Source organism: Sphaerodactylus townsendi, linkage group LG10, assembly GCF_021028975.2.
Source record: "Sphaerodactylus townsendi isolate TG3544 linkage group LG10, MPM_Stown_v2.3, whole genome shotgun sequence".
In the NCBI taxonomy this organism is placed as follows: domain Eukaryota; kingdom Metazoa; phylum Chordata; class Lepidosauria; order Squamata; family Sphaerodactylidae; genus Sphaerodactylus; species Sphaerodactylus townsendi.
In genome coordinates, this window is record NC_059434.1 from 84,833,768 (window position 1) to 84,859,826 (window position 26,059).

At 48.2% G+C, this 26,059-nt stretch overlaps 1 protein-coding gene across 2 annotated transcripts in view; it reads right to left on the bottom strand.

Moving 5' to 3' along the window:
* The window catches only part of SLC4A11 (solute carrier family 4 member 11), a 124,067-nt gene that overhangs the window by 85,351 nt on the left and 12,657 nt on the right, over nt 1-26,059 (bottom strand). The window contains exons 2-3 of one of the 2 annotated variants that reach the window (XM_048508828.1): nt 25,617-25,778; nt 1,147-1,190 (exon numbers count right to left, since the gene is read on the bottom strand). In XM_048508828.1, the coding sequence (XP_048364785.1) occupies nt 1,147-1,190; nt 25,617-25,778 (206 nt within the window). Of the gene's footprint in view, nt 1-1,146; nt 1,194-25,616; nt 25,779-26,059 lie in introns of both variants that reach the window. The other variant, XM_048508827.1, reaches the window with a different exon arrangement.

Sequence of the window (26,059 nt, forward strand, 5' to 3'; positions counted from 1 at the left end):
AGCCAGAACAGTCATGGAGAGAAAAAGCCCTATCCAGAGGGTAGGGGCCGAATCTGCTAGCGGGACGCCAGCAGATTTGCCCTCCCTGGGGCACTCATCCCAGCGGAGGGGCGATTTAACTGGTGTGCTACCGCCCCCCCCTCTGCCCCCAGTGTTCCTCTGTAGCCAGCATACCAGAAATGGGCTGGGGGTGTGGCTGGGGAGGTGCTCCCTTTCATTCATTCACAACATTACACTGGTGGCTGGAAATTCAGACATACACATTGAGCCCCATAGAAGAGGAGGAGGAGGAGAAGAAGAAGAGGAGGAGGAGGAAGAGGAGAGGAGGAGGAGGAGGAGGAGGAGAAGAAGAAGAAGAAGAGGAGGAGGAGGAGGAGGAGGAGGAGGAGAGGAGGAGGAGGAGGAGGAGGAGGAGAAGAAGAAGGAGGAGGAGGAGGACGACGAGGAGGAGGAGTTTGGATTTATATCCCCCCTTTCTCTTGTAGGAGACTCAAAGAGGCTTACAAATTCCTTTCCCTCCCCCCTCACAACAAACACCCTGTGAGGTAGGTGGGGCTGAGAGAGCTCCAGAAAGCTGTGACTAGCCCAAGGTCACCCAGCTGGCGTGTGTGGGAGTGCACAAGCTAATCTGGTTCACCAGATAAGCCTCCACAGCTCAAGTGGCAGAGCGGGGAATAAACCTGGTTCCTCCAGAGGCTTCTCAGTGGTGGGGAAGGAAATTTGAGCTCCCCCACGCCACTAGAAAGCCTTTTTGGGGGCAGCGGCTAGATGCGGCCGTGGCCCCATGGCTGGGCGCCTGGCTCTTGGATGGGGCTGTAAGCCAGCTTTAAGGAAAAGTTGAGTATGACAAATTAGCATCCCAAATAAAGATGGCTTGCTTTCCTGAGAGATGTGAACACCTTTCAGGCAAAAATAAATTACTGCGTAGAGCTGAGAAAGATCAGAATAATTTAACGGATAAAAGGAATACATCCCATAATTAAGCATTTGAGGGATTTGGAGGGTTGGGGGGGAGGGGGAGAATCAATTTCAGACAGCAAGGCATGTAAATAACTTCTGATTTAATTAGATGAAGGATACAAATTTATATCCCGGCAAGTTATTATTATTTTTTTAAAAAGTAATTAAAACATGTATTGTACTTACTTTTCTTGATGTGTGTAATAAAACGCACCCGGCACCTTCACTTTCTGCTAGAAAAGAGGAGGGAAAAATTACAACTGCAGGCTCTTGGTTGGCACACAAACAAAACGGCAGGATTTGCAACACTCACCCAACTGTATTGTGTATCTAATTTTTTTTGGTCTTTTCTCCATCTAAAAGGCTTGGGCTAAACATAAATACTCAGGAAAACACCTGATTGTGATACATTAATTTTGCAATTTCTTCACATCCTGCTTTTTCCTGCACCCTGGACTCAAAGCTGCTTGTAGAACATGGTTCTCCCTAACTCCATTTTCTCACAACGGCCCTGTGAGGTAGCCCAGGCTGAGAGTCTGAGGTGGGATCAAAGTCACCCTGTGAGTTTCCATGATGGAAATGGGGATATGAGCCTGAATTGCCCGAGGTCCTGAGTCTGTTACTGTATCCACTGCTCCACACTGGCTCTTGGTGGGAGATGTAGCACAAGGGAATGTGCGTTGGCGAGGTCTGACCAATTCAGAGTAGAGAAGTACAATTACTTCCCTCGATCGATACGCTATACTCCTATGGATGCATCCTAGAATTACATTGGCTTTCTTGGCTGCCATATCACACTGCTGACTCATGTTCAGTTTGTGGTCTACTAAGACTCCCAGAGCCCTTTCACATGTAACGTTGTCAAGCCAGGTGTCACCCATCAGGAAGACAGCCTTTCTCCCCAGGGGGCCATGCACGTCTCCTCAGGGAGGTTGTTTCACAATCGTGGGGCTGCGCTCAAAAAGGCCCTGTCTTGTGCACCCAGCGAATTAGCTCCTTTGATCGACAGGATCACCAGGAAGACCCGCCCCCTGTGATCTTAATTCCTGGGGAGGAACATCGTTCTCCTCTCTTCTGCTTCATCCTCACAACAACCCTGTGAAGTAGGTGCGGCTGAGCGACTGGGCCAAGTCACCACCCAGCAAGCTTTCATGGCAGAGCAGGGATTCAAACCCGGGTTTCCCAGATTCCCAATTCATCACTTTAACCACTACAACACGCCAGCTTTCTGCACGAAAAAGCATCCATATGACTTCTAGAGTGTGTCCCTTCGCACAGTTGAGTTGCTTGTGTGTTTTCCATCATTTTTAGGCCCTGGTGTGCAGAGGGAGAGAGACTGCTTCCGCTGTCTCCTTGTGGCACTAATGTGAACGACTATCGCTTTAAAAAAATCACAACATACCAGAGATTTTAGAACTAAGTTAATTTTCGGACATCCCCCCTCCACCAACATTCATGAAACAACCACGAACGGCCTCTGCTGATGCGTAAAAAACGCCTGAGGAAATTCACCAGATATTCATCAAACCGTCTGTTAACAATGCTTGCCGCTTTTCTGTGAGATATTGGATATAAATATGCTGAGAGGCAAAACCGTAGGATGCCCGCCTCACATATCTCCCGTTCTCTGAGCAGCAACGCACATTTTTCAGCCCACTGCTCTCCTTCCGACTACGGAGAAATTCAATAAAAATATGACGGCAATTAGACTGCAGCCTCTGAGAAAATCTGGAAAGACCCCAAACCGCCTTTTGTGAAACTCAAGGGCGCAAATGGCCTAACCTTGCTGCGTTACTTGTTCGAGCGATCCGTGGAGGACTTAGAGTGAGAATTAGATGTTAGAAGATCAACGTTCTTTCATATATAAGAACATAAGAACAAGCCAGCTGGATCAGACCAGAGTCCATCTAGTCCAGCTCTCTGCTACTCGCAGTGGCCCACCAGGTGCCTTTGGGAGCTCACAGGCAGGAGGTGAAAGCAATGGCCTTCTGCGGCTGCTGCTCCCGAGCACCTGGACTGTTAAGGCATTTGCAATCTCAGACCAAAGAGGATCAAGATTGGCAGCCATAGACCGACTTCTCCTCCATAAATCTGTCCAAGCCCCTTTTAAAACTATCCAGGTTAGTGGTCATCACCACCTCCTGTGGCAGCATATTCCAAACCCCAATCACACATTGCGTGAAGAAGTGTTTCCTTTTATTAGTCCTAATTCTTCCCCCCAGCATTTTCAATGGATGCCCCCTGGTTCTAGTATTGTGAGAAAGAGAGAAAAATTTCTCTCTGTCAACATTTTCTACCCCATGCATAATTTTAGAGACTTCACTCATATCCCCCCTCAGACATCTCCTCTCCAAACTAAAGAGTCCCAAACGCTGCAGCCTCTCCTCATAGGGAAGGTGCTCCAGTCCCTCAATCATCCTCGTTCAATTTATGGTCAGCTCCAGATAGTTCGGTCAGAAGCCATGAGTCCAGGTTGATTTATCAACAGGTATGAATGCACAAAAAATACACAAAAAGCCCACACCGATTACACCGAGGCTACCACAACGATATGAAGAGTGCTAACATGTGCAATATTTAAAAATACAACAAATTCGGTGGAAAGTTTACATATGAGTAGACTGCAATCGCTGTAAACAATAAGAGTGATTTCAGGAATCAATTTTGACGAGCTGCCTGGATACTTCTATTTAGATCCATTCACCTATTGACCTCCCAAAGGCACCTGGTGAGCTCCAGGTGAGCTCCCAAATGCACCTGGTGGGCCACTGCGAGTAGCAGAATGCTGGACTAGATGGACTCTGGTCTGATCCAGCAGGCTAGTTCTTATGTTCTTATGTTCTTATGACCTTGCTATCTTCATTGTTACTCCCAGGCTACAGACTTCTTTGTGACTCACATACCAGGCTACTCTATTCAGAGGGCCTCACCTTTTGACCTCACAGTATATATACTCCACTTGCTTTCCATTCCTACTATCAGATCCTCTGAAGATGCCAGCCACAGATGCAGGCGAAACGTCAGGAGAGAATGCTGCTAGAACACGGCCAGACAGCCCGGAAACCAGACAGCACCCCAGTAATTCCGGCCATGAAAGCCTTCGACAATACATTGCCTGGTTCCTGCTTGTTTCATGGATGTGTGTCCACTTCTTCACTCCAAATACGACACATCTTGTTCTTTATAATGCTGGTAACACCTTTCAGTTGATACCTGGTGCAAATATCTATTCATAGAACGATACTCTTATCTGTCATAAAGGTGCCCACCATAAGCAAAGCTTAAACAGTATGGGCCAGTTTTAAGGATCAGCAAGGTGAAGACGTACTGGACATATTCCTCAATCCTGCTAATGAGGACATGAACGCATGAAGCAGCTTTATACTGAACCAGATCTTTGGTCCATCAATGTCTACATTGTCTAGGAAGGGTGTCCAACTCTGGTGCTTCAGATGTTCATGGACTACAATTCCCATCAGCCCCTGGGAATTGTAGTCCATGGATCAGAGTTGGACATTTCTGGTATAGAGTCTACCCCCTACTGGTCATGGGCTTTACCTGCCTGGTTAAAGAATTGACTGTTTCAGAATAAGTGTTAATGTTCAAATTAGGGGTGGCCAACTTATGGCACTCCAGATGTTCATGGACTACAATTCCCATCATGGACTACAATTCCCATCAGATGTTCATGGACTACAATTCCCATCAGATATTCATGGACTACAATTCCCATCATGGACTACAATTCCCATCAATTCCCACCAGCAGGGACTGATGGCAACCGTAGACCATGAACATCTGAAGTGCCAGAGTTGGACACCCCTGTTCTACTCAGACTGGTAGCGGCTATCCAGATATTTGGGTAGAGGTCTTTCACATCATCTTCCTACCTGATCCTTTTAGGTGGAATTGCTGGGGATTGAACTCTTGATCTTCTGCATGCCAACAAAATGCTCTGCCGTTCAAGCCACAGTTCTACTCTGAATGTGAATGTGAAGGGGAGCGGGGGAGTCAACCTTTCTCTACCTTCCAAGTATCAAGTGGGTGGCCATTACCTTTCTAAACTCCTCTGATGGATTAGAAGAGATCTAGAACGGGGGGGGGGGGGGTCCCTCCATCCTAAACCCGGGAAGGCAGGAGGAATGGCAATAAATGATCAGGTACCCCCCAAATCTTCCACAGTTAGCAAAGCACTTTTAGAAGCTGAAATCTTAAGCCACTAGGAAGACAATACCTCTAACTAGGCCTGTGAGAAGATCTCATGGGCCAGCGTGGTGGAGTGGGTCAGAGCTATGGACTCTCTCGAGAACTGGGTTTGATTCCCCACTCCTCCACATGAGCGGCAGACTCTTATCTGGTGAACTGGATTTGTTTCCCCGCTCCTTCACGTGGACTAGTTCTCTCAGAACTCTCAGCTCCACCTACCTGAAAAGGTGTCTGTTGTGGGCAGAGGAAGGGAAAAGGAATGTATAAGCCTCTTTGCGTCTCTTTACACAAGAGGAAGGGGGGGTCTAAATCCAAACTCTTCTTCTTGGGATTAATGCAAGGATAAAAACTGAGGGATGGCAAGACATAAAGACACATACTTTTCACAAAGCCTTCAATGTCTCCCGGTTAAAACTCTTGATGGGCATTTCAGTCACACGGGCCCCGTAACAAATCCATTCCCGTGAGCCACAGCAGAGAAGTTTTATTTATATGGGCTTATTGCAGCACGCTTCATATAATCCTGCCCGGAGGACGTAATTCTTGCACAAGAGGTTTCTTTTCTCCCCCGTCTACCCTCTCCGCATGGGAAGTTTCTAAGCACCGCTTTGGAAACCCTCTCAAAACCAGGAAGCTCCAGCCGAGACCAAGCCTGGCGCAAATACAATCGGGGCATCTATTTTCCACCCGAGCGTCGGAAGCTCTAAGTGGCCAAGATCCCGCCCTGACATCGGGTTTCTAAAAAAGGCATTTATCAGACGGCGCTCGCGGGGGCCCCGCATTGTGCCTGGCGACATGAAAAAAGGCTTCGGTCTTAAATGTGAGGAAACGCAACCATTGTGTGCGGAACGACACCCGATTCGGCCCCAGACCCCTCGTCTCTAGGCAGACCTCTCCCTGGAATTCCTCGGCGCCACCCGAGAGTTCCTCTCCTTCTGGTCACCCCCCCCCCCTTAAACAAATCGTCTTAGCGGGGGCCTGGCAGGATTCGGGGTGGCTCTTTTTGGCCGGACGAGCGGCCGGGCAATTCGTGGGCGTGCGTGCATGCATGCGCCCGGAGTGCCTTGCAGGAAACTGTTGACCCGGTTTCTAGGAACGGCCTATTGTGTTGAGGGTGGGGACAGTCCTTATAAATGTGTGCATGTGTGTGTGAGTGTAATTCCTAGCCCATTATTTCAGCTAACAGTACCACATCCTGCCTTCCAGTTGGCTTTGGACCAAATTGCGAACCAGGAGTGGAGACTTTATATTCTCCTTTGTTGTTAACTCGGTGTGCCAAACTTCAAGGAGGCTTAACTTCTGAGCCCGAAGTTTGAAGAAGAAAAAACAAAACTATTTGCTGTTAGGAAATTAGGAAGCAGAAGTTAATGGAGAAGTCTCCGTTTTTTATCCGTATCTTGAGGTTAGGAACAGAGGAAATTCTTATCAAATTCAGAGAAGGCGCCCAGGGAGAGGAGATAAACACATGAGGGGGGGGGGGGAAATAGAACTCAAAACGCCCTTGGGACTGTCGGAAAGTTGCACAGAAACTAGCAAAATAAAATTCAGCAAGGACAGAATTGGAGAGACAGACTTTTGGTGGCGAACCTTTGGCACTCCAGATTTTATGGACTACAATTCCCATCAGCCCCTGCCAGCATGGCCCTTGGGACAGTCGGAAAGTTGCACAGAAACTAGCAAAATAAAATTCAGCAAGGACAGAATTGGAGAGACAGACTTTTGGTGGCGAACCTTTGGCACTCCATATGTTATGGACTACAATTCCCATCAGCCCCTGCCAGCATGGCCAATTGGCCATGCTGGCAGGGGCTGATGGGAATTGTAATCCATAACATCTGGAGTGCCAAAGGTTCGCCACCACAGGGTTAGAGTGTCAGATTCGAATCCACACTCAGAACCAGGTTCGAATCCACACTCTGCCATGTGGAAGTTCTTTGGGTGAGCTGAGCCAATTACATGTTCTCCGCCTAACCTACCACAAAGGACTGTCGTAAGGATACAACTGAAGGAAAAGAAGGACAAGATGGTTCTCCATCGGGGAGAAAAGCAGGATGTGAAACGAAGCAGATGATGTTTACGTTCTACATTTAGATGAAACAGAATCACATTTACAGCTGATAGGATGGGAGATATCTGACTTGACAGGAACAGATGAGAAAAGGATTTCAGCATAGCAGTCGATTACAAGCCGAGTGCGAGTCAACAGTGCAATATACACCCCTGCAGAAAAAGGGGAATGCAACTTGAAGCTGTGTGAACAGGAGCATGGAGTCCAGGTCTCAGGGAAAAACAATTTCACAGTCGCATGAAGAAAAAGAGTTTGGATTTATACTCTTCCTTTCTCTCCTGTAAGGAGACTCAAAAGGGTTTACAAACTCCTTTCCCTTCCTCTCCCCACAACAGACACCTGAGGAGGTAGGTGGGGCTGAGAGAGTTCAGAGGGAACAGATCTCCTGGAATTACACCCGATCTTCAGGCAACCTTAATGTAGTCACAAGCCTTTATTGGCATAAAATAAACATACAAAATCAGCATACAAAATTTGCCCATTATTGCTCACAATTATAGACACTGGTACTAGTTGGCAACCTAGTTCTCCTCAGGAGATGGGGCTGCCAACCTCAAGGTGGGGCCCAAAGGTGTCCCAGAATCAGAACTGATCTCCAGGTGACAGAGAAGCAGGAGGAGTTTGGATTTATACCCACCTTTCTCTCCTGTAAGGAGACTCAAAGGGGCTTACAAGCTCCTTTCCCTTCCTCTCCCCACAACAGACCCCTTGTGAGGTTGGTGGGGCTGAGAGAGTTCCAAAGAACCGTGACTGGCCCAGCAGGAATGTAAGAGTGTAGAAACACATCTGGTTCACCAGATAAGCCTCTGCCACTCAGGTGGAGCAGTGGGGAATTAAACCCAGTTCTCCAGATTAGAATCCACCTGCTCTTAACCACTACGCTGGCAGACTGGATAGAATGTTGGGGAGGGTGGACTCCGCCGCATTCCGCCACAACGAGGTCCCGCCCCTCCGTAAACTCTGCCCTCCCCCAGGCTTTGCCCTCAACATTTCCAAAAATTTCCCACCCCAGAGCCGGCAACCCGACCTCAGGTGCTTTTGAGAATCACAAACCTCTCTGCTGTAGGCGTGAGCATAAGCCAGTGGTGGCGAACCTATGGCACGGGTGCCAGAGGTGGCACTCAGAGCCCTCTCTGTGGGCACGCGTGCACAGAGTTCGTCATGTGATAATAGTGCAATTATTTCAGGGAGATTATTAGCACTAAACCTAAGACCTGGTTTTGGGGAAGCAGTGTAGGTCACCCTGTTAAGCGCTGTTAAACCCCACTGATTTTCATGGGAAGAGAGCAGCGTAGATCCTTTACCCGGGGAGCAAGCACCGGTTTGCTGGCAATGGGAGGAGAAAAACTTGCTTCCTGAGTAAAACCCTCCTAGGGTTGTGATGCACCTGTTCGAAGCGTTGCCGCGGTTGCTTCAAAGCAAAGCCACCGACTTCACCATGGCTTACTCCTACAAGGCAGGATAAGGAGCCTCACGGCTCTCAGATGTTCAGGAACCTGAATTCCCATCAGCCTCTGTCAGCGCGGTGGCCATGCTGGCAGCTGATAAATATTGCTCGGGATCCCTACCCTGCTCCTGAACGCCTGCGCGTGGAGCCAACCGCTTTTTCTATACTAAAACCTCAGTATTCAGGTTAAATTTAAACTGCATGTTGGCACTTTTTTTAATAAATAAATTTGGGTTTTGGGTTTTGCGGCAGTTTGGGCACTTCGGTCGCGAAAGGTTAGCCATCACTGGCATAGCGCGATGGGCGCTCAGATTTAAACTCTACCAGGATTCCCAAGTGATGCGATTGGGAATCCCATGCCTCTGTTTAAAATGCACAGCAAGCGAAGGGGCACAGGAGACAGCGGGATCCCTGTCTGCATGGGAAGGGCCAGGCCCGCGGCTAAGAGTTCAGGGAGGAGGCAGAATAACCAGGGTTATCACAGATCTAACCAGGGTGTTCACAGCTCTCCTTGGAATTCAAAAAAGGAAGATTTTCAAGCTAGTTTATACAAACTGTGCGTATACCCTGTGCGTGCTTGCGGAGGAGAGAGATTTATTACATGTCCATTGCTGTCTCTTGCCCCGAGGCACCGGCCCTCTTTACAAACCTAAACAGCAATAATGAAAGAGCTGGGTTATCACAGAGGCCACGCGGGGAATTCACTATGTTTCAAATCGCTCCAGGGACAAAATAAGCCCAACAGGATTGGTTTGTACTGCAATACACATTTTCTCTCCTAGCTGTTATTGTCCTTTAATTTTCCTTTTATTGTCATTCGGTTCAGAGGGTTGCTGGCAGGCAGAAAGAAAGAGGGTACATAAATACTTTAAATAAATAGCTTCAAAGCAGCCGAGGACATCGAAATTTCTTGCAACAGGATACTGAGTGGGGGTGGGGGGGGGTGCCACGGGACACACGGAACTCTTCCTATTTGTGCCTGATCTATTTGCAAGTCGTTCTCCCACAAAGCCATTCAGAGCAAGAGCTGATGCTTCGCCCTTCCCTGTTTCTTCCTCACAACAGACCTCAGAGGTAGGTTAAGTGTGTGTGGTTGGCCCCAAGTGAGCTTTACAGCAGTTTGAGAATTTGAACCCAGGTCTCCTGGCTACAGTACTCTGACCACTACACGGCCTGCAAAGAGCTCACACTATGGGAACGACTTCGTTTAAAGATCTTATCACTTTGGTTAGGCTCTCCCTTGGATTTGTAGGGACGCTCTTTCAGGTGCAGCAGACCCGTGGCTTCCTAAAATATGAGTCTGCAGCGTGACGCAGCAGCCACGAAAGCCAATGCGATTCTGGGCTGTATCAATAGGAGTTCAGCGTCTAGATTGAGGGATGTGATTGCACCTCTCTATTCTGCATTGTTTAGACCTCACCTGGAATATTGTGCACAGTTCTGGGCACGGAAACTCAAGAAGGATATTGACAAGCTGGAACGGGTCCAGAGGAGGGCAACCAAAATGGAATCCATGCCCTACGAGGAGAGACTTAGGGAGCTGGGGATGTTTAGTTTGGCGAAGAGAAGGTTAAGAGATGACATGACAGCCCTGTTTAGATATTTGAAGGGATGTCATGCTGGTGAGGGAGCAAGCTTGTTTCCTGCTTGTTTCAGACCCAAAAGTATTGAAAGATCCCCTTCATTAAAAGATGGAGTGCACATAAGGAAATAAGAACTAGCCTGCTGGATCAGACCAGAGTCCATCTAGTCCAGCACTCTGTTACTCGCAGTGGCACACCAGGTGCCTTTGGGAGCTCACGTGCAGGAGGTGAAAGCAATGGCCTTCTGCTGCTGCTGCTCCTGAGCACCTGGTCTGCTAAGGCATTTGCAATCTCAGATCAAGGAGGATCAAGATTGGTAGCCATATATCGACTTCTCCTCCATAAATCTGTCCATAAACCTGGAGAGCAGCACAGGGGCCAGGCAAGCCTCAAGCGGAAGGGCGAGGAGCCACCACCCCAAAAGCCCTGTCTTTGGTCTCTACCCACCCCAACTCTGAAGGCAAGGGATGGGGATTGGAGAGCACAGCGTGGAAGACAGACTTTAACAGATGCAATGGATGATGAGAGGCTGTTCCACTTGTAAGGTCCCTCCCTCACCCTCACGACTAGAGGAAGATGGGGTCCACAAAATGGACCTTACAAAAAGGGGGGAGCAGTGGTGTAGGAGGTTAAGAGCTCACGTATCTAATCTGAAGGAACCGGGTTTGATTCCCAGCTCTGCCGCTTGAGCTGTGGAGGCTTATCTGGGGAATTCAGATTAGCCTGTACACTCCCACACAAGCCAGCTGGGTGACCTTGGGCTAGTCACAGCTTCTCGGAGCTCTCTCAGCCCCACCTACCTCACAAGGTGTTTGTTGTGAGGGGGGAAGGGCAAGGAGATTGTAAGCCCCTTTGAGTCTCCTGCAGGAGAGAAAGGGGCAGCGGTGGGATTCAAATAATTTAACAACCGGTTCCGGTGGTGGGATTCAAATAATTTAATAACTGGTTGTTTACAAGCACCATTTTAACAACCGGTTCTGCCGAAGTGGTGCGAACCTGCTGAATCCCACCACTGGAAAGGGGGATATAAATCCAAACTCTTCTTCTTTTCTTCTTCTTCCAGTTTAGCAAAATCCCGAAAGGGCAAAACCAATACAGAAATAAATGCTACAGTCAAGTTATCGGCTCTTGACAGTATTATTCTGAAATGAAGGGCAAGGACAATTACTGAAGGGTTGTTTTGAGTCTACAGCATGGGTAATATATGACAGTCAAAAATATTATACACCTTGGTTGGAGGCCCCCTAGATTTTGAGACCCTGGGCTTCAACCTGCCAAGCCTAGAGGTAAATCTGGTTCTGGCACGGCTCCCCAAACCCCAGGAATTTCCAAACCAGAGCTGGCAACTCTACACATTGTATTGACCCGGAGAGATATGGACGTTCCCCACAGCCCACATATTTCTATCCCTCTGAAAAGCTCTCCTCACAAAGCTGAAAGAACAGGGACAGGTACATCTCTCTTAAAGGCCTGCTAAGCAACTGGAGCGGATTCTCCTTGCACAGTTTTCTCAGTCTGCAATTCATACAAACAAAGAGAGAGGAGGAGGAGGAGGAGGAGGAGGAGAGGAAGCAATCTGAGCTAATACCGGCACAGCCCTTTGAGTTCTTCTGATGAAGTGTTCTCTCGATGCTAAGCACTCTCATTCATCAGCTACCCAGTTGCACGGCTAAGAGCCTCTACTTATCGCTCCAGCCCAAGGGCAGTACTGGTTGCTACCGAACGGCGCCATTACCGCACTGAAGCAACAGAACGTTCTAATAGGGGTCCAGTAAGGCTTCTGACTGACTACAGGACATTGGATCGCTGTGCAGATTTTAAAAAAAAATGTAGATTTGGCAGCAGCTGCCATCGTAACACTGCATTATATTTATTTATTTATTTATATTTCATACTTATAGGCCGCCTCTTCCCCAAGGGGCTCGAGGCGGCTCCCAACATGGCTGTTCTCCGACAGCAACTCCAATAACATAACTTAACACAATTAAAATCCAGCAGCAATCATATACAATTTAAACAGTAAAACAGTAAAACAGTAAACAGTAAAACAGGAGCCCAATCCCAAGGCTAAAAGAGCGGAAAAGATAGATGATAGAGGGAAGAAAGGAAGGGAGGGAACAGGCGGGCCCAGATGAAATCAGCAATGGGCCGACCGAGATGATAAGAGATGGAGGTAGTTAATGGGTTTAAGATTGAACTAGGTGGGCGGTGAGGTGCCAGCAGCCAGCCTCTCCAAAGAGCCCGGTGGAATAGCTCTATTTTGCAGGCCCTGCGGAACTCACCAAGGTCCGCAGGTGTCCCGGATTGATGAGGTAGAGCATTCCACCAGGCAGGGGCCAGAGCGTAAAGGCCCTGGCCGAATTGAGCCAGCAGCATCGTGGCGAAGCTAGGGTCACCAGCAGTTCAGCCACCGCTGAGCGTAGTGGCCTATGTGGGACATAAGGGGTGAAAGTAAGCAGTGGCAATCGTTTTGTGGCTGGCTCTCCGCCCTCCAGGGCGGCCATTTTTGGCAGCCATTTTGTTCCTGCCCCTGCCATGCTTTGCGAGAATTCCAAATTCCTAATTCACCCGCAGACTCGAAAAGGCTTGGGAAACCAGGACTAGATGTCCTAGAAACCTCATTCCAGCTCTGGGCCTCTGGGTGCCCAGTTGCCTATTTCACCTTTGAGAAAACCTAAAGGTGTTACACACATAGGCTAAAATGGGTGGGTTCCACTTAACACATGCAAATCACACTTGCAGATTGCACTCTTAACACTTTTAACCCATGCAAATGGTTCTTTCTCCCACCCTGGACATTCCACAAGTATGTATACATTCCACTTGCTTTACTACCATCAGATCCTCTGAAGATGCCAGTCGAAGATGCAGGCGAAATGTCAGGAGAAAATACTACTGGAACACGGCCATGCAACCCGGAAAAACCCCAGTGATTCCAGCCGTGAAAGCCTTCGACAATACAACCTAAAGGTTAATTTCCCATAAATATCTTTACAAAGTTGGGTGCTGTATGGTTTCTGGGCTGTATGGCCGTGTTCTAGCAGCATTCTCTCCTGACGTTTCGCCTGCATCTGTGGCTGGCATCTTCAGAGGATCGGATGGTAGTAAAGCAACAGATGCAGGCGAAACGTCAGGAGAGAATGCTGCTACACGCCATGCAGCCGAAACACAGCACCAATCGATTCCGCCGTGAAAGCTAACCGACAATACATCTTTACAAAGTGCTAGAATGGGTGAGAGTTGGGATCACGGATACCACGGCTTCTGATATTGCAGTAGATAGACTGCCAACCAAGTCAGCATTGAGTCATGGGATAGCCAACAGATGGGTGCCAGAAGAGCGAAGTAAATCCGCGGGGACACATGGAAGGGGACCGTCCTTCACATAAGGAGTTCTGAGATTTAATGTTGACATAATTACGAAATGCTCACCATCTTGGCACATCGTGCAACACGCTGGTCTTTGCCAAACCAGGCACACTTGACACTCACAACATTTTCTGTAGTTATGTCAACAGACGTCAGGGGTGGCATATGCTCCACACCCAGAATCCCCCAGCTTTCTGAGCCTGCGGGAATGTTTGGAATTCCGACGTGGCATGAAGAAGAAGAAGAAGAAGAAGAAGAAGAAGAAGAAGAAGAAGAAGAAGAAGAAGAAGAAGAAGAAGAAGAAGAAGAAGAAGAAGAGGAGGAGGAGGAGGAGGAGGAGGAGGAGGAGGAGGAGGAGGAGGAGTTTGGATTTATATCCCCCCTTTCTCTCCTGCAGGAGACTCAAAGGGGCTGATAATTTCCTCGCCCTTCCCCTCACAACAAACACCCTGCTTGAAAGAGGTAGGTGGGAGCTGAGAGCTCCGAAGGCTTTGCTTGACTAGCCCAAGGTCACCCAGCTGGCGTGTGTGGGAGTGCCTGGCTAATCTGAATTCCCCAGATAAGCCTCCACAGCTCAGGCGGCAGAGTTGGGAATCAAATCTGGTTCCTCCAGATTAGATACACGAGCTCTTAACCTCCCTCATACAAAGCTGCTGCAAAATGGCATACAGGAGGCTGAGTCAACCACAAGCTATTTAACAACGTAAAAATCAGCACAGGGAATCCAATCTGCAATAATCAGTTAGAAGCCATGCTAAATATGGGCACCGTTAATATGGGCACCGTTAAGTAAGGAGACCATGCTGGGGATCCCTGCTCCACCAGATAGTTTCCCCGTTGTTCAGCTTTCTAGCCTGTCTCACCTAGGAGTTGGATGCCAGCAGGTAGAAGCATGTCTCTTTCCAGCATGAAATGGGCCTTGAAAAGTCGAGAGCTATAAATGCTGGAACCTCACGTGAAACAACAACTCGCGAAACAAAAGCTCTGAGAAACCCGGGTTATATCCTGGCAGACAACGCAGTTGTTCGTCACACTCAACACCTGAGAGGCCTCGCCGAGGAGTCATTTAACATTAACTTTCTTTGTTTTACGTCCAGTCGTAATTAGGTGGCTTCTGCCAACAGTATCTCCCAAAGGGCATCACAGAGCTGGAAGAAGTCCAGAAGAGGACAACCAAGATGATTGAGGGTTGGAGCAATTCCCTATGAGGAAGGACTGAAGACTCAGGGACTTAGGAAAGGAAGCTAATACCATGGAGGACAGGATTCAAAAAGATCTGGACAGATTAGAGAGCTGGGCCAAAACAAACAAAATGAATTTCCACAGAAATAAATGCAAGATTCGACACTTAGGCAGAAAAAATGACCTGCACAGATATAGGATGGGCGACACCTGGCTTGACAACACCACATGTGAAAGGGATCTGGGAGTCAGAAGAAGAAGAAGAAGAAGAAGAGGAAGAAGAGGAAGAAGAGGAAGAGGAAGAAGAAGAAGAAGAAGAAGAAAGAAGAAGAAGAAGAAGAAGAAGAAAGAAGAAGAGGAAGAAGAAGAAGAAGAAGAAGAGAAAGAAAGAAGAAGAGGGAGGGAGGAGCGAGGAGGGAGGAGCGAGGAGTTTGGATTTATATCACCCTTTTTCTCTCCTGCAGGAGACTCAAAGGGGCTGACAATCTCCTTGCCCTTCCCCCCTCACAACAAACATCCTGTAAGGTAGGTGGGGCTGAGAGAGCTCCGAGAAGCTGTGACTAGCCCAAGGTCACCCAGCTGGCGTGTGTGGGAGTGCACAGGCTAATCTGAATTCCCCCAGATAAGCCTCCACAGCTCAGGCAGCAGAGCTGGGAATCAAACCTGGTTCCTCCAGATTAGATACACGAGCTCTTAACCTCCTACGCCACTGCTGCTCCACAGGACCACAAACTGAACATGAGTCAGCAGTGTGACATGGCAGCTAAAGAAAGCCAATGCTATTCTGGGAGGATGCATCAATAAAGAGTATAATGTCTAGATCCCGAGGAAGTAATGGTGGGCGACTCTACTCTTTCGAATTGTAGTCAGAACCTCACCTAAAAGGTACTATGTTCCAGTTTTGTGTACTCAGTTACCTGTGTCCAGATGAGGCAACTGCAAAATGCGTCAAAGAGACTTGAGGAGCTGAGAGGATTCTTTTAGTCCTGGAGGCGAAAGAGTTAAGGAGGGGCGTGATTAAGCTATGTTTTAAATGATCACTGAAGGGATGTCATGTCGAAGAGGGAGCAAGTTTATTTTCTGCTGCCCCAGAGATTCAAGGTGCAGGAAAAGAGATCCCACCTAAACATTAAGAAGAACTTTCTGACTGACAGGGCTGTGCGACAGTGGAACTCACTGCCTAGGAGGGCCATCTGTCAAGAGTGCATTGATCGTGTGTTCCTGCATGGCAGGGGGTTGGACTTGATGGCTCTTGGGGTCTCTTCCAACTCTATGATTCTATGACTTTTCAGTTTAGAAAGGAGATGACTTGGAGCAGGGCCGAGGGGACTTGATAGAGGTTAGTAAAATTATGAACGGGATGATCCTCTCCCAAAATACCGGAAATCAATGAAGCTGATGAAATCCAATGAAGAAGATGGACAGAAGGTTCCGGATGAACTTCATTGCCAAGTGAGAGCATTTTCTCTCTCTCCCTTTGTGACTTCACTGGTGGCAAGTGAACAGATTCTCTCTCTCCCTTTGTGATTTCACTGATGGCAAGTGAGGGCATTTCTCCTCCTCCCTCCTCCCGTGACTCTCACTGTTGATGGCAGAGTGAGGGCCCCAATTTCAGGCCAGCTACGCTGGAATCGATTGGGGTAACAACAGCACAGATCGGACTGGTTGGAGCTTCCCGTATGTAGCTGATGTCAGGAAGAGAGGCAGCAGGTAGCCGTAGAGAGGCAGAACACCCCCCAAAGAGCACCATTTCCACTACCCTCCAAATCTCTCAGATTCTACAAAAGGAGAACCACTCGAGTGCTCCCATTGTGATAAATGAACTGCCGCATCACAACTTCGGCCTTGGCCTGGAAAAGGAATGTTCATAAATGAGCCAAACCGGGACAATATTCGAATGCGTTTGATGATGGTTAGCGAAGGAAGCGGTGCCATAAATAGAGAAAACTTGGAAGCAATCCCCAGGAGACGAAAATGTGTGCTGTAAGCTTCAACACCATGAAAAATTTCAATCTGAGCAAACCGGCAGCTGGGTATGTATGAGTCATGTTGTAAGTGCATTGGGGGCGGGGGCGGGGATTTAAATTGCCATTTTTCCCTCTTGCAAATTAACACTTTGTTTATCTAAATTCGACCTCTGGGATATGTATTCTCCCATGCAAATCGTTCCAGACAAATGCTCTCTTGGAATGAGGCTATGAAATATGGATGTTTACATATTTTCCAGGTAGTTCAACGTGCGCTTAAAAGAATGAAAACTTGAACACGGCTCTTGTGAGCAGGAGATTGGGACGAATCAAGTGAACTAGACTCTGATGCATCCCTCGCTGGGCATCTTTGCATATGGCATTTTACTGAAGGTCTGCATGTTGAAAATTGGAATGCCCAAAATCACAGGTGTCAAACTCACTGCTCTCCAGATGTTATGGACTACAGCTCCCATCATCCCCTGCCAGCATGATGCTGGCAGGGGATGATAAGAACCTGAAATCCCTATAACATATCGGAGGAAACATGGAAGCCTGACACCTATGTCCTAAATAGTATATCCTCAAACATGGGTCTTCTACCAATGGTTTTATAGCCAAAGGTGGCTTGACCTTCTGGTTGTCAATTGTCCAAGAACTGGTGGAAGAGCTGTTGGTGGGTACAAGGGGCCATGAGGCCATTTGTGGTCATGTCACTTATGAGGAGGAGGAGGAGGAGGAGGAGGAGGAGGAGGAGGAGGAAGAGGAGGAGTTTGGATTTATATCCCACCTTTCTCTCCTATAAAGGAGTCTTAAGGCTGTTTACAAACTCCTTCCCTTCCCCACAACAGACACCTTGTGAGGTGGGGCTAAGAGAGTTCTGAGACAACTGACTAGCCCAACATCACCCAGCAGGAATGCAGGAGCGTGGAAACAAATCCAGCTCAACAGATTAGAGTCTGCCGCTCATGCGGAGGAATGTGGAATCAAACCCTCTCCTTCAGATTAGAGTCCACCCTGCTCTTAACCACTACACTTGTGGCCCTCTTTAAGGCATGGCCACATGTGGCCAGGCAGGTGGGATGCTTTAGAAATAACCAAGGATGTGAAGAGGAATGGCAGGAGGAAGAAGATTTTCCATGGGACTACACAACAGAGGTTGGCAGCTGCTAGTAATCCAAGTTCAAACCACAAGGCGATATATGCCAGTCTACTGAAAACAGAGATGTTCCACCAAGCCACGGTTGAGGAAGCCACGATTTAACACCTACCCTGGTGTCCCCTCCCCCTCTCCCCTTCCCAGTACCCTTTTTAGCCCTCCCAACTTTTCCTTTCGTTCTCCCTACCTCCTTTCTTCCTTTCTTCTCCTTTCCTTTAACCCTTTTACATTCCTTCTCCTCCTCCCTTCCCCACTGTTTCTGGAGGGAGTTTGAGGTGAGCAGTTTAATAGCAGAAGGTCCCTGTTGCTTTGCCTGAAACTCTAGAAAAAATTTTAAGGAATCTCCTCTGATGCCAGTTTTTTTTGTCAAAGTGTAATATTACAAGGTTGTGTTTCAATTATAGTAGAAAGGATCTAATTTGATGGATTTTATTACACCATTATTATCGTTTCGTTTGCCTCTTTCAGTCTGGCTTGGCCAGGTAGGGCAGGATAAAAATCTGCACAAAGTAAAAGTAAAGTAAGTGTTGTGTATGTTTGTTATTTGTGAGATCTTGTGTGCCCCACTTCCTAATAGCAGATTTGTAACTAATATTTGGGCTGTATCAACAAGTCAGCTATCAACCGGGTGAAGTTGTATATCTTTGGCCAATTATCAGCCATGTAAAGTTGTATATCTTCAGTTATAAACAGGTTCTCAGTTATACAACAGGATCACAAGATATAGAACAGTTATACAACAGGATCTAATGCTCTGATTGTGTCAGGATGCACCTAACTGAGTGATGCATTCCTAGCTCAACGCAGTTGCCGCAAAATATATGGGCGGTGATTGTATCTGGTTTAGATGCATTCCTGGCCCATTGTAATCGCTACAAGATATATGTAACCAGCCTGCTATATATTACCACTGCTGTAATGGGACATTCTGCCCTCGGTCAATCTCAGACCTGTGGAGTTGAGCTTACGGCCAGAGCGTAATGCCTTATGTTTAGGAGTTGGGATTGTATCAGGCTAACAAATCTTAGTACCAGAATGATGTGGAGTGTGGTTGAAGAGAAGATTTTTTTAGTCTAAAGCGGGTCTTCTGAGCTATGGCTCCTCCAGGATGTTCATGGACTACAATTCCCATCAGCCCCTGCCAGCATGGCCAAGTGGCAAGGCTCATGGGAACTGTAGTCTATGAACATCTGGAGGGCCATAGTTTGAAGACCCATGGTCTAAAGTATTGAATTCATCCCGGGTCAATGCTACCATCTCCATCGGAGACTGACCACCAGCCAATCTGTTCACCTCACAACCGTGCGCAATTCATTGAATATGATGTTCTCCATGGTAGAGAGACTTCTTGTTGTGTATACATTTGGTCCAGAAGAATCTCTTTCCTTTTTTTTGGCATATGAAGTGTATGTGGGGTTTCTGAATCGTTGTTGTTGTCCACTGTATGCTTATAGTTTATATGTTCACGATGTATTTTAAAAGATGGTTTATATTAAAATGGTAGTTTTTTAATTCTGTATTAAGAGCCAGAACCAAGAAGATTTGCTGTTTATGATTGACATTTATACTGTCTCAGGCTGTGTTTTGTATTGCATTGACCTTGGGCTAGTCACAGTTCTTTAGAGCTCTCTCAGCCCCACCCGCCTCACAGGGTGTTTTTGGGGGTGGGGAAGGGAAAGGAGATTGTCAGCCCCTTTGAGTCTCCTGCAGGAGATAAAGGGGGTATAAATCTAAACTACTCTTCCTCCTCCTCCTCCTCCTCCTCCTTGTCGTCTTCTTCTTCTTCGTCTTCGTCTTCTTCTTCTTCGTCTTCGTCTTCTTCTTGCTCCACCCACTTTCTTAAAATGTCGGCAAACCTTGAGGGAAGCGGGGGTTGGTGGGCACCAGTGTTAGAGGGTCCCCTTGCTCTAAGGGTTCTCTTTACAATGCGGACCAGAGAGTCAAGAAGGAGACACCCAGCATCCCTGAGATCCCTAGGACAATGGCATTTCTAGCAGGTGCGTCCCATTTGCAACCCGAAGCCATCTTCCACCTTGCCTTACCGTCTAGCGTTCACGTTTTCACAGGGGACTGTAGGCGGGATAAGTAGCTGCTCCTTCCTAAACGGAGCATGGGAAACAGCCCTAGACAAACCGGGGGCGGGGGAAATCTCCAAGCAAGGTGCACGTAGGGTCTATTCATTCCAGGCTGGGTGTTTTCTCTAGAGCCAAACAATGGCATTCAAAAGGACAAGAATTTCCAAATAGCCCAGAGGCATATAATGGCACAATCGATCACATAAACAGCAAAAAAGCAAACACTCTAGCGATGCAGGAGCACAATAAGCTGCCCCCACGCTTCACCCACCCACTCCAGTCCCTAGGTAGTAAGAAGCTAAATTTAGTTGCCGCTAGTCCAGACGAAGGGCCCCTGGGGTTCCTCCCTCCCACAGTTAATATTTACATATCCCCCCCCCCCTTCAAAAAAAAAGTATTTCACACTCCAGGAAGCAGGAAAACAGCTTTCGTTGATGTATGGTGCGGTGATGAAGACCTATGCTTGCACGAGGTGCCAGGAGGCACTGGCACTGAGCCCTCTCTCTTGAACCTTGTGGGCACGCTGGGCACAAGAGTTACGCTTATGTGGGGAAATGTACCCACCCGCTATCAACATCTAGGGCTGGCCTGGGCCACTGAGCACCGCGGCGATGCGTGCACTCGCAGTGAGCAGGGAGAGGGACTTGGGCTGGTGGGCCTAGTGCCTGTGCTCTGGGTGGATAAGCTGAGGGAGGCGCCAGAGAGGAGGCAGAGATATAGAGAGGCACAGAGCTGAAATGCGCCGCGGGACTTGCTGGAGGCTGAAACAGGGGTGATCCACCGAGGAGCTCCAGATGGGTGAGGCAGAGGAGGAAGAGGGGAGCCAACTGTGGTTTTTTTTTCCTAAGAAGCTAAGAACCTCAGCATTCAGGTTAAATTGCCAGGTTGGCACTTTGTAATAAATAAGTGGGGTTTGGGCTGCAATTTGGGCACTCTGTCTCAAAAAGGTTTGCCATCACTGATGTGTGGTAAGAAAAATGTAACTGGTACACTTGACTGATAGTTCAAAGAAGAAGAAGAGTTTGGATTTATACTCTCCTTTTCTCTCAAGTATACCAAAAGTCCCAAAGTTGACTCCAGACTCCTTTTCCCTTCCTCTCCCCACAACAGATGCCTTGTGAGGCAGGTGGGGCTGAGAGAGTTCTGAGAGAACTGCGACCGGCCCAAGGTCACCCCAGCAGGCTTCATGTGGAGGAGCAAGGAAACAAATCCAGTTCTGCAGATTAGACTCCGCCACTTATGTGTAGGAGTGGGGAATCAAATCTGGTTCTACAGATTAGAGTCCACCTCTCTCAACCACACTAAACCCTAGGTGTCAAACTCGTGGCCCTCCAGATGTTATGGACTACAGTTACCATCATCCCCTGCAAGCATGATGCTGGCAGGGGATGGTGGGAACTGTAGTCCATAACATCTGGAGGGCCGCGAGTTTGACACCTGTGCACTAAACCATGCAGACAGTCTTTATGGGGGCGGGGGAAGGGGGTGACATAAGGCAGCCATCGTTATAACGGAATCAGAAACTATTTCCTTTTCCTGGAGGTGACACCAGTTTTGGGACAGTGGAACAAATGGAGCCAACTGACAAATTCCGTTTGACCTCCCCGTGGGAATGTCAGAAGGCCATTCATATGGTGCAGGACCGGCATTGGCAGGTGCAACTAACATGGGTTGTTTAGTCAGCTCATTCAAACAATGCACAAGCATAGGTACGCACGTGCGCGCTTTGCCGGCTTCCTTCCAGATCGGAATCCCTGAGGCTCACCAGACCACTAAGCGAAGGACCACTGTTAGACTCCATCTTATACACACGCTGGTCAGATATGGGATCTTTTTGCCAATAATCCAGAGCCAGCACAGTGTAGTGGTTAGACTGCTGGACCAGGATCTGGGGGAATCACGTTCGAATCCCGGTAGAAGCTTGCTGGATGACTTTGGGCTGGTCATATACTTTCAGCCTGGCCTACCTCCAGAGGCATAGCTGGGCCAAACTACACCTGGGGCGGATTCTATGTTTTCCACCACCACCCCATAGGTCTCCCCCCCCCCCCCCACACACACACTCCCCCTTATCTTAGTTCAGGCCTAAAGAAGTTCGGAGTCTGCCAGAACAGCTTGGTAGTAGGAGGTTAAGAGCTCATGAAATCTAATCTGGAGGAACCGGGTTTGATTCCCAGCTCTGCCGCCTGAGCTGTGGAAGATTATCTGGGGAATTCAGATTAGCCCTATACACTTCCACACATGGCAGCTGGGTGACCTTGGGCTAGTCACAGCTTCCCGAGCCTCCTCTCAGCCCTACCCCTCCTCACAGGAGTGTTTGTTGTGAGGGGGGGAAGGACAAAAGGAGATTAATGTCAGCCCCCCTTTGGAGTCTCCCTGCAGGAGAGAAAGGGGGGATATAAGTCAAACTCTTCTATTATTATTGTTATTCCAGGCAGAAAAAAACCTGGGTGGGAACGCTACTACCCAGGAGACCTTGGGAGCTCATAGGAGTCTCCTGGGTAATGGAGTTCCCACTGTGGGCAAGTATCAGTGCATTTTTCAGCCCTGAACTTTTTTCATGATTGAACTAAGGTACCGGGGCACCGTGATTAAAAGTGGCCATTTTCCACACACCCCAGGCGGGGCACTTCGGGGAAGGTGCACGCCTGTCCCCTTGTAGCTCCCCTACTGCCTACCTCACAGGGCTGTTGTGTGGATAAAATGGTGAAGAGGAGAATGATGCAAACCACCTTGGATCCCCCTCTGGGAGAGACAGGCCGATCATAAATGAAACAAATAATAACAATACCCAGATGGCAGCATTCTCACTCATTTCTTGCTGGCCTCAATTGGACTTGCTGTAATGTGAAGAACACCAGCAGACAAGCGGGTTGAAATTATTTCAATTTTCCGGTAACATTCCAGCGATCTTACCACTTGTCCTTTGGCTGGTGTTAGGTTTCTCTGTTTACACGATTAGCTCCGCCATTCTACGCCTTATTGAGTACACGCTACACAGAGACAGTTTCAAATAAAAACCCCAAACAAGGCTGCTTTCGAGACTGTTGTAGCGGCTAAGCGGTTCTCCTGTATGTCCAAACAGGCTTTGTAAAGGGCACAATGCGATGCTGCCTATCTGATGGCCAGACGGGCTTTGAGAAGTGCACAAACTGTTCCGTCAAGTTCTAATGTTTCACAGGCGAACTCGGGTTTTCTCAGCTTGACGAATCTACATCAGAAGATCTAAATGTCTGGAAAAGCGCGGCGGGAGAAGGGATGAGATGGCAACAGGCGGCACATTACCTTGCCACACCCTCCGTCCCGTTGGCCCTGTGCCCATATTATACAAATCTCTGCCCTATCAGTTTGGGGATGAGAGGTTCTATCCCCACGCCAGAATATGCTGTGGCTAGGAGTTGTTCCTTTCACCTGCATTTGGTTGGTAAACAGTTCTGTCTTTTAGACTCATTCAACCTGACCAAGCTGACCCTCACTTTTGGAACTTCCAGCATAGACTACTGAAGTGGGGTCTATTATTTATTTATTGATTGATTGATTGATTGATTGATTGATTGATTGATTGATTGATTGATTGATTGATTGATTGATTGATTGATTGATTCGATTTATAAACCGCCCTATCCCCTGGGACTGCCCTTGAAGACAACTTAGAATCTTCGTATCATCCAAAATGCAGGTCCTTTTTGTATCGAGCCGTGCATCACTGCTCTCAGTTGCCAAATTCCACCTTGGTCCACTCCAGACATTTTAGGTGCTTAGCAACCTCTAAGCCCAGTGGGTAAGAGCAATTGCTTATGGTTTCCTCAATGTTAAGTGGACTACAATTCCCATCAGCCCCTTCGCTGCATAGCCAGTGGCTATTCTGGCAGGGGCTGGATGTAGTTGAATCCACTTAACATCTGGAGGGCCAAAGTACCTACATTCCGTGCTTAAGCTGTGGAACAGTCTTCTGGATTCAGTCAGTAAGGTATCCCTTCCTTGTCTGTGGAGGCACCGGCCCCAAATATAGCCTGCCTGCTGTTTTACTGGTGCAAGGCTACTGGTGCAACGGTCCCTTCCAGGCTAGACTACTGCAACTTGCTCTACACAGGGCAGCCCTAGAGGCTGCTTTGGAAGCTTGTAGAATACAATAGCCCAGATCCTCAAGGGGATTCGCTGGAGGGCACATATCCAGCCAGCTGCATTGGATCCAAGTAGAGTACTGAATCAAGTTCAAAGTTCCGGTTTTAACCGTCAAAGCTCTAAACAGTCTGGGGCATTCCTATCTGCAGGACCGCCTCTCCCCATACATTCCCCAAACAGCACTACGCTAAAAAACCAACTTACTGGCGGTCCTTGTCCCCAAAGTTGTCCTGGAGTCCTCGACGGAGGCCAGGGCCTTCTCGACTCTGGCCCCAGCCTGGTGGAACACTCTTGTCAAATGAGACCAGGGCCCAAGATCTTTTGCAGGGCCTATAAGACAGAGCTGTTCCACCAGGCTTATGATTAACAACAGCAATCCCCTCCCCCTACCCCCTCTCCTTTCCCAGCCTTTGTCCTCCTCCTACTGGTATGAATGCGGTTTTAAGGGACATAGATCAATTTTGATTGTTGTCCCTCAGTGGAGTTTGGGGAAGGGCGGCCTATCAATCGAATAAACTAAACTAAACTAAAAACATTCCCGTTTCACAACTGAAGGATGTGCACCGTTAACTTAGGTCAGAAATTGCTTGTGCTCTTAAGAACATAAAAGCTAGCCTGCTGGATCAGACCAGAGTCCATCTAGTCCAGCACTCTGCTACTCGCAGTGGCCCACCAGGTGCCTTTGGGAGCTCACATGCAGGAGGTGAAAGCAATGGCCTTCTGCTGCTGCTGCTGCTCCCGAGCACCTGGACTGTTAAGGCATTTGCAATCTCAGATCAAGGAGGATCAAGGTTGGTAGCCATAAATCGACTTCTCCTCCATCAATCTGTCCAAGCCCCTTTTAAAGCTATCCAGGTTAGGGGCCATCACCACCTCCTGTGGCAGCAGATTCCAAACACCAACCACACGTAGCGTGAAGAAGTGTTTCCTTTTATTAGTCCTAATTCTTCCCCCCAGCATTTTCAATGAATGCCCCCTGGTTCTAGTATTGTGAGATAAATGCCCTTAATAAATGTATACCAGCCTGTGCTTTTTGGAACTTCACAGACTCTGTGATTATTTCTTTCTGCACCAGCTTCAAAACCAAATCAGAATTCTATAAAAATGCACAGGAAAAACACAGAAGGGAAAACAATATCACCATCCATCGGGCTGGGCATTATTTTTTGAACTCAACTGGCCCCTCTGGCTCTGGCTGCCAGCCTGCTCATTTATGCATGAGGAAGAACGGGTAACGCACACTGGGTTCTACTCCGTCAGACGCCCCCAAGATGATCTTAGAAGCACTATATCTGGAAATCCTTTGGCAGGGCATGACAGCCAAAAGCTGGGCACCTTCGCGCCTACGATCACGTCTGACTCGGGTGCATCGGGGAGCCCAGCGGTTAAACTATTCCTAGCCGCGTGGACAGCCCCATGTGAAAGACCGGGACCCGATCGGCCCACCTGGGAAGCCAAGACTGCGGCCCCCTTACCTGTTACATTCTGTTGCACGTCCAAGTTGACATTCACAAAGAACCTGATGCTGTCCCCAGATACGAATCTGATGAGAGTTAGCCCAGTTATCCAAGGAAGTCTCTCCCCGCCTCCTTCTTCCTTGTTCTCACAGCCATCGTCTGTATCACATTTAAGGTAACCTGCAAAAAGGGAGAGAGGGAGGCCGAGTTATTGTTTACATCCGAGGCGAAGGCGAGCAACCCGAACAAAGAAAGTCTTCGGCCTTATCGAATATGAGTTTTAGCTAGGCAGAGCCGAGATGGGGTTTTGTTCTCTGCGAGGCTTCAGCTTTCCCCGAATTTCGGAAGTTCTCAAGATTATCTTCCAGAGGAGTGAAAAGAATTCTGGACCGAAGGGAGCTGCCGGTGGGGGGAGAAAGTGCTAGCGCGGAATAATTAGTAGCTCAGAAGGGAATCCTGCC